Source organism: Capricornis sumatraensis, chromosome 11 (assembly GCF_032405125.1).
Source record: "Capricornis sumatraensis isolate serow.1 chromosome 11, serow.2, whole genome shotgun sequence".
Classification (NCBI taxonomy): Eukaryota; Metazoa; Chordata; class Mammalia; order Artiodactyla; family Bovidae; genus Capricornis; species Capricornis sumatraensis.
Genome location: NC_091079.1, coordinates 91,228,168 through 91,237,296, shown reverse-complemented (window position 1 = coordinate 91,237,296; position 9,129 = coordinate 91,228,168). Strand labels below are relative to the sequence as shown.

Here is a 9,129-nt window from a genome sequence, read left to right as displayed (position 1 = left end):
ACTGCTGTAGCCAATGCTCATGCCCTTGAGGGTTTTCCTCTTTCTTTTTTTTTTTTCCATTATTGGATATAAAGAACATTGTGACTTTTAATATTAGCATTTTTGCTTTCAACAGCAATTAGCAATCTCTTGGTTTGCTGTTTGGTAAAGCATCGGTTAATGAGGTCATCTAGTTTAAAATCCCAGCTACTGGAAAATAACAGGGAGGAGGTCAAATCTATCATTTCATGTTATATTCTCTGCTCTCTTTTCAGTTCTCTAAGGAAAAGAAATCTTTGTTATCCACAATAAGTCATTATGACCCGTTACTGGCCTTCTGTTTTACGATCGCCTCAAGATACAGTTAGGTTCTCTCTTGCTGAAAGTACTGAAACAGGATAGTTCGTCTATAAACAAACAAAACAAAACAAAACAAAAAAAGGAAAAAAAAAACAACTTTGAGCATCTGAGGATGAGGAATTGGTTTCGTGTTGGTTGTGTTGTCTTTCCTCCGACAGTTCTGAGTGCACGTCTAGCGAGGTGTCGTCTCTATGGTGGAAGGGGTCCCTGGGGTGGTCGACCTGGGGGTGGCCGCTGGTGGTGTGTCCATGGGGCTCCCGGCCCCACTGTTGGGCGTGACGGAGGAGCTGACGGCAGGTGTGTCCCCCTGCTGCTGGGCCTGCAGGGTCTGTCCACAGATGTGGTGGTGCTTCTCCCAGTCTTTGTGCTGGCAAAAGGAGCCACAGTATCGGGCTGTGTTACAGCCGCTGCAGGTCTCGCTGGCTTTACGGCCGCAATTCCAGCAACTCTATGGGAGGAGGCAGAAAAGGGTGACATCTCCAATTAGTACCTGGACCAGGTCAAACTCTGAGAAACAAACTAGGCAGGAATGCCCCCACCCCTTACTTTTAAGAACGGTGAGAATGAAAAATCCATGTGTGTATTTGTACACACACTGAAGACACTGGAGATGTTGGCTTTGGTGTGGTGACTGCCCGGACTTCAAAAACTCTTAAGACAGCTACACAAACTGGTTGAAACTCTTTCCCATTTTCACTGTAAAATTCCTTCTTGTTAGGTTTAGTATCCTCACATATAAATTTTCTGTTCATCCATACTAACAACTGGTACAACTGAATTTTTTCCTCTCCTAATGAGAATACCACCATGGAAAGATACAAAGACACCAGTCCTGGAGAAGCTTCTTTCTAGACACTAACAGGAACCACAAAGGAACTATGAGAATGATCTGGGGACGACAGAAGATGAGATGGTTGGATGACATCACTGACTTGATGGACATGAGTTTGAGCAAGCTCTGGGAGTTGGTGATGGACAGGGAGGTCTGGCGTGCTGCAGTCCATGGGGTTGCAAAGAGTTGGACTCAACTAAGCAACCGAACTGAGCTATTAGATTCAAAGGAATATAATGGACTAGACAGAGGATTTTATTCCCTGCTCCAGCACAGACCAGAAAGATTGGGGCACGCATTCAGTTCTCCCCCACTGCAATTAGTTATTTACGGTACCTGAAAACCAAATGGTAGGAAAGTCTCAAAACAATCCCCTGTAACTTCAGCTCCCTCAAGATTGGATCCTTGGTTTGTTTTTTCTCTGATATATTCTAAGCACCCAGTACCTGATATATATATATATATATTGTAGGTGCTCAATAAATATTTGTGAAATCAATAAATCAGATCACCTAATTTGGCTTTGAAAAACCAGAAATACTAAAACTGGGTAAACAACATTTCAATTTTCATATACTGCTTTCCAGCTGATGGAGTTCCTTTGAAGCTCATTTGTACCTCAGCAGCTCTGAGCAGTCAGAAAAGCAGAGGAAACTGAAAACTCTAGTGAGTTCTAGCACCCTAGCAAGAATACTGCCAGTCTCCAGGGGTGTTTTCCAAGAAGTGAGAAAAGCAGAAATGAGGCTGCCTCTGAGATAAACACACCATGAAGCTGGGCACAGGCTCACTAGAGACGGAAAAGCCCCTGCCTGGGAAGATCCTGGGAAATGAGGGAGCTTCGGGAACCACATTGACGATGACAGTGCCCTAAGGGCCCTTCTAGGAGGAGGGGAAACTCAGGGAGCCTCCTTGAAATGTTTGTGCCTCCTTTGGCAAGACCATCCATTGTGCAATGTTCTATCAAGAAATCTTAGCTCTGTACTGTTCGTCATTTTATTCTTTATTTTCCTTGGTTTTATTTTCTTGCCAAACAAACCTCTGACTGTAATCTGGTAACCCCGACCAGCTGAAAGCATGTGGCTGTTATCACAATTAAAATATAGCTTTTTAAAGCCCCGATCTATGTGGATATGAAAAAATCTCCCCACTGTGCTTCCTGCGATTATTTTTGCTTTCAGCATGCTGGTGGTTTGGGTTCAGGTGGGCTCATAAGCCTGTTAAAAATGCCCCAGTGGAATGTCAGCTCATCACCCTGGACTGTATGCTTTTACCACTGTGCAAAATATGCTAAGGAAATTTTAGCATTCGTCCTAATTTGGCTAACAAATAAAGGGCTCTTAGAGTCTTTCAAGTCCTTGAAGCCTATAAACTCAAGAACGATAGCATAAAACTTTTATAAAGAGCTCAGTCCTGTGTTCATATTTCTTTACCACTCAGAAATGACAGCCCAATGAAGAGGAAAAAATAAAAACTTTAAGATCTCAAAGTCTGGCCAGTAGAAGGTGTTGCAAGTGAACATATCTAAGGAAATCTAGAAGTTTGGTTTCTATGCTAATGTTATAAATAAAAATGGAATTACAATTAACAGTCAATACCAGAACAAAGTAATTTTTTTCTACTGCAGTTTAATTTTCCTGGGAAAATATCTCAAAAAATATGTACCTCTGATCAGAGGCTTCATGACCATAACCAGAAGCCCTTCTTTCTGAAAATTAACTCAATCTTATCGCATGGACTATGGTGCCACAAAGACCTGAACAAACATGGGCCTGTCCATCCTCCAGAGCAGTGAGGTATGACACTCAGCACTCAGGGTGGTTTACTTCCTTGAGCTTTAGGCATTTTGCATAATGCCAGCTGGATCCTGGAACAAACTCAGAAATAAGTGAAATTCCTAACTTACATCAGAAAATCCCAACTAGAGAACCCAGACTGAGACCCAAAACAATATTTTAAGGAAATTAAACATCTAATCTGAGTCAAATGGCTTCTTTAGGAAATACCCTGGTATAAGTCCTATCCGTTTCCTGGCAGAGTCACATCTTGGCAGACACAAGGCAGTAACTGCCTGGTTCTCAATGGCTCCTTCAGATTGAAATCAGATGTAGGTAACTGTCTCAATTTAAGTTGATTAAACACACAGACTAAACCAGGTAATTACAAATGCATGTGTGGGGGAATGGAAAGAGGAGACAGAAAGGGGACTTCTTTATTTTTTAAAGTGTTTTGAAAGATGGGAACAATTTTAAGAATAAAAAGTGGAACAATGCCAAATATAGAAACAGATGTTTTGGATTATAAAGCTGCTGGGAAACGAGACTTTTTTGCTGAGCATCTCTGGATTCTAATCCAGGATTCAAGGGCTCTAGTTTTTACCTCCAGTCCCATTCTGAAGTTGTTCAATCCCATTCATTTACCACCCACTGCTGAGACAAAAAACAACCTATGACTTTAGAAAGGTGCAAAAAAGAGTAATTCAAATAAGTTGGTGGGGGAAAAAAAAAAAAAAAACAAACCCTGCCTATTTTTTATTGCTCTTGACAATGCATTGCAATGAATGTGTAGGGAACTTTAGCTCAAGTGTTCAACAAATGGAAAACTCCAAAGTGCAGATTCCTTTTTAAAAGTTCATTAGAGGGACTTCCCTGGCGGTCCACTGGCTAAGACTATGTGCTCCCAATGCAGGGGGCCAGGTTCAATTCCTGGTCAGGGAACTGGATCCCACATGAAATAGAGTTCCCTACCGCCTGCTGAGAACAAAGAGTTTTTGCATGCCACAGTGAAAACTGAAAATCCGTGTGCTGCAACTAAGACTCAGCACAGTCAAATAAATAAAAAATATTTTTAAAATAAAGTTATTAGAAAACGGGCAAAGCAATTTCCACTAATTCCTTCTGGGTGGCTCTACCAAATTTCCTGTTAGCTAATCCATACCTGTTGGAGAAGGCAATGGCAACCCACTTCAGTACTCTTGCCTGGAAAATCCCATGGGCGCAGGAGCCTGGTGGACTGCAGTCCATGGGGTCGCGAAGAGTCGGACACGACTGAGCAATTTCACTTTCACTTTTCACTTTCATGCATTGGAGAAGGAAATGGCAACCCACTCCAGTGTTCTTGCCTGGAGAATCCCAGGGGTGGCAGAGACTGGTGGGCTGCTGTCTATGGGGTCACACAGAGTTGGACACGACTCAAGCGACTTAGCAGCAGCAGCAGCAGCAACAGCAGCAATCCATACCTCTAAGACTGATGCCTGACCAGGGGCACTTGGTCTCTCAACCATCACTTCTGGGAACCATGGATCTTATCAGTACTTATGGGTGCAGAATTTTATATCAAATTTGAATCATTTTTAGTTTCTAAGCTTTCTGTCATTTACAAAGGTGGAAAACTGCAAATTGTGTATGATACCCAGGGGTATATTCATAAAGGCAGGGTGTTAAGGTGGTCAATGGCTTCATCTAACTTTACATTTTTCAATTTGTGCTTTTCATATTCAAGCTAGTACTTCCTAATGGTTGCTTGTTTTCTTCATTGATTTTTCAGATAGATGAGCTTTGCTTTCAGTCTTTTAAGCAATGATTCTGGTGACAATTAGCATAACAGTATAGACATCTCAAAAATACCATTTCATAGCAAATTTTGTTCCCAAAGTCCATGGCACTTTATAGTCTTCCTTTATTTGTGATATTATTCTTTTTTCATCATAAGGAATATTTTTCCTCCCTATCTTGAGAATCAGCCATTTTCCAAAGCTAGGCTAGGACTCAGATGAAGAATAGGAGGCAGAACACAGCCCTCCCTTTATAAACGTACTGACGCTACATACGGACATAGAAATGATGAACTGAAGCTCTTGGTGCCATTGCTGCACGTCAAAGACTACTGACACTTGTCTCATATCAACAATCTTTTTGTTCCTATGAACAAAATTATTTCCTTCATCTGGTTGTTTTAGATACAGAGAGAATGGTCTTTCTGTCCTACTAGCAAAATAATAGCTTTTCTGGTTCTTACCATTGGAAATTCCTTTTATAAGAAACAAAACATTTTCTCCTAAGAAGTTTCTGTGCTCTTATCCACCTATAATTCTCAAAAAAAACAAAAAACAAAAAACAAAAAAACCTTGCACACAAGTGATGGCCAAAGAATAAAGCAGAATGATTATAACTGAAATTCCCAAAATGTAAGTAACTTTTTACAGCAAATAACTTCCATATCTATGAAATTACACAGGCAACGTTTAATTCATCATGCCTTTGGACTGCAAACCACTCTTTCTAAAATGCCACACTTTGTCCATTGCAGATCTTTCTCATAACCTGTTTTGGCAGGAATAATTTTAGAAGGGCACTGCAACCGTAAACGTTGACAGACGTTGGACCAGGAAGTTGCAACCAAAGAAAAAGTATTATCATGGTATGTAATGGAAATGGCTTCCAATTTTGAGTGGCTTCAGAGTTGTTCCTTCTTGGTTTTTCACTTCTAGCTATATCACTTAGTGGCTTTAGAACCACAAGCAAAGTACTTAACCTCCTAGAGTGGCAGTACCTATAAAGTAGGAAGGATAACTATAGGATTATTCAGGATGATATCAGTGCTAACTAAGGGGTCCAGATGCTCATTGGATCCTGAATAAATGGCAGGAACTAATACCACCTCCTCCTTTTGGCACTGGTTGAAAGCAAATGAGACTACATACATCTTTGCACGGCATAATCTTTACAATCAGAAAGCTCATGGTCCTGTGCCTCCCCTTGAGGGACACTGACAGCTACACAGACAGAACATGTCCTTACTTCCACTAATATGTCATTAGTGGCCACTTACTTTTTCTCCTTCCTCACTGCCCTCAGATTTTCTGAAGATTTACTACTGACCATTTACCCATTCCTCCTTTTTAAAGATAATATCCATCACTGGGACTTTCTTGCAGTCCAGTGAATAAGACTCCATGCTCCCAAAGCAGGAAGCCTGGGTTCCATCCTTGGTTGGGGAACCAAGATTCCACATACCATGTGGCACAGACAAAAAAAATTTTTGTTTAATTAAAAAACAATTTTCCTTGTGGCATGTCTCCCTAACTTTGGGTTTGAGATAACAAAAATTATTTTTCTTATACTATAACCTCTCTGTCTTCTATTTTTTTATGTCCCTCTAAATATTTGGCAAGGAGGGAAGTTGGCATAAAGAAAAGAAATATACTTTCCTCCCTATGCGTTCCCTTTCAGTCATGGTTTTAACTATTAGTTGTAAGAAAATGACTCTTAAATCATCTTCCAGGCTTTATTTCTTTCGTGAGCTTCTCTTCCTTTCAAATGCCTGTTCTGTAGCACTACCGGGATGCTCCCCTGTTATCTGAGTCAGTAATCCCTAAACTCGACTCCCTGGCGTGGTCCTTTTCAGTTACTGGCAACAATCAGGCCCAAGACTTTGTCATCTCATTGGAAACTCCCCAACAACCTCTCAGAGCCAAACCCGACAGATCTTGCTTCTCCCCTGATCTCCCTTCCTTTCCAATCTCACAGTTATTATTGAAATTCCTTCCCTGCCCTTCCTGTTACAATAGCTTTTTAATTGATTTTTTTTGTCTCTCTCTTACATATTCACACTGTTCGTTTGTAAGGTGAATTTTATAAAAAAATATTTCTACTTATCTTACTTGTACCTATTATCCACTTTCCTAGATAAGTCACAAAAACATTATCCCAGTTTTACAGATGAGAAGACCAAAGTTCCAAGAGATGAATCACTCCAGATCATTCCGGGCCCAATGGACCAGCCACTACACCATGAACATCTATGGATTCAGACAGCCGGCCTTTTAGTAAATTAAACAGATAAGCAAAAATCTTGAGTTAACATAGAATCAGCTCCTACTCTGAAAGCTCCAGATTCTTCTGGGGATCAACAGGGCTGATTAGATTGTGAGGGTTTTTCCAGGAGCCATGTTGGGAGACTTCGTGGTGGCTACATGCTAGAGTCCACTGGGACCATTCCCAGAGGCTGGGCCACACTGCACAAGATCCACTGGGAATGGCTCTATGAATTCTAGAGGGGTAATAAAGATGAACCTTTCAGATTTACCGATTTACAATATTAGGGCTCAGAAAGTTCTGGAAACCAAGTCTGAAGGTTCAATCAGTGTTTCTACTTAAGGGCCACAAAACCGCCCAATATAAGCGTGTGTATTTCTGCACCTACCTAGGAATATGAATAAAGACTGCTTCAGTCTGTGGTGAAATAGCACTTTAATAGCTTCAACACAAAACTAACTACTGGAACAGCACAATTATTGACTCTCTCTTTGAGGCTCAATTCCAGTCATGTCCTTTGAATCCCTGAATCAGAAAAACTTATGGATTTCAAAGAAAAGCTGCAGCATGTTCCTTTTGAAATAGTTCTAATCTAACAATATTCACTGGAAAAAAAAAAGACTATATATGTTTACAGATAGGAACTAGAAGTGAATATTTAAAAAAACAGTTGAAGATGACCAGATTCAATGAATTTCCTTTGTTTTGATTTTATGCTAATTCTGGCTTTACATTCTTGATGAAACATGTAATACACTTAAAGAGATAAAGTACAGAAAATGTCATTTGCTTGTGTCTCCCTAAGCAGTCCAGTAACTTTCATATGGTTGGTGATAACTATTACTAGTCTATAAACCAAAGTGAAATTCGAGAATGGATGAGGCAATATGGGGTGGCGTGGATAGTGTGTGGAGGGTAGCTACAGAATAGCTGCTGACTTATCCTTAAGTATCAGATGAAACAAAACTTCTTTCCAGAAGCCTTTGCACTAAAGTCCATGAAGACTCATAATTTAGTGATCTGAGTCTTCTAATGAATTATAGTGAACACAAAGGTAGGGACCTGTGTACCTTCATTGCCTGGTGCTATCCCTGCCGTATAATAAAAGCTCAGTAATTTGTTATTGACAGAATAAACACATAAATGAATATAATTTAGAGCAATATGTATCAAATAACAGGTCATAAACATGAGTTTTTAAAAGAATATCCATTCATTTCTGGGTACAGATTGAAAAATCAATGGATCCTACCTTAATGGGAATATATACAAATTTCAATCAATTGCTATGATGGCTAGACCAATTATTCATTTCAACAAATAAAGAACAATTCAAAAATTTCTGGAGCACTGTGCTATATGGACCTTTGTTGCTGTTGTTCAGTCTCTAAGTTGTGTCCAATTCTTTGTGACCCCATGGAGTGTAGGACGCCAGGTTCCTCTGTGCTCCACTATCTCACAGGACTTGCTCAAATTCATGTCCATTGAGTCCGTGATACTATCCAACCATCTCATTGTCTGCTGTCCTCCTCTCCTTCTGACTTCAAGCTTTCCCAGCATCAGGGTATTTTCCAATGAGTTGACTCCTCATATCAGGTGGCCAAAGTACTGCAGTTAAGCTTCAGGAATAGTCTTTCTAATAAATATTTAGGGTTGATTTCCTATAAGGTTGACTGCTTTGATCTCCTTGCAGACCAAGGAACTTTCAAGAGTTTTTCCCAGCACTACAGTTCAAAAGCGTCAATTCTTCGGTGCTCAATTCTATACGCTCCAACTCTCACATCTGTACATGACTACTGGAAAAACTCTGGCTTTGACTATATGAACCTGCTTTTTAATATGCTATCTAGGTTGGTCACAGCTTTCCAAGCAGCACGTGTCTTAATTTCATGGATGCAGTCACCATCTGCAGTGATTTTGGAGCCCATGAAAATAAAATCTGTTACTGCTTCCACTTTCCCCTCTTCTACTTGCCAAGAAGTGGTGGGACTACATGCCATGACCTTCATTTTTTAAATGGCGAGTTTCAAGCCAGCTTTTTCACTCTCTCACCTTCATCAAGAGGCTCTTTAGTTCCTTTTCACTTTCTGTCATTACAGTGGTATCATCTGTATATCTGAGGCTGTTGATATTTCTCCTGGCCAT

At 40.3% G+C, this 9,129-nt stretch overlaps 1 protein-coding gene across 1 annotated transcript in view; it reads right to left on the bottom strand.

Moving 5' to 3' along the window:
• Positions 1-511: 511 nt before the first annotated feature.
• Positions 512-9,129, bottom strand: part of RUNX1T1 (RUNX1 partner transcriptional co-repressor 1) — a 149,923-nt gene continuing 141,305 nt past the window's right edge. The window contains 1 exon segment of the mRNA XM_068983723.1: positions 512-787. Within this exon segment, the coding sequence (XP_068839824.1) occupies positions 512-787 (276 nt within the window).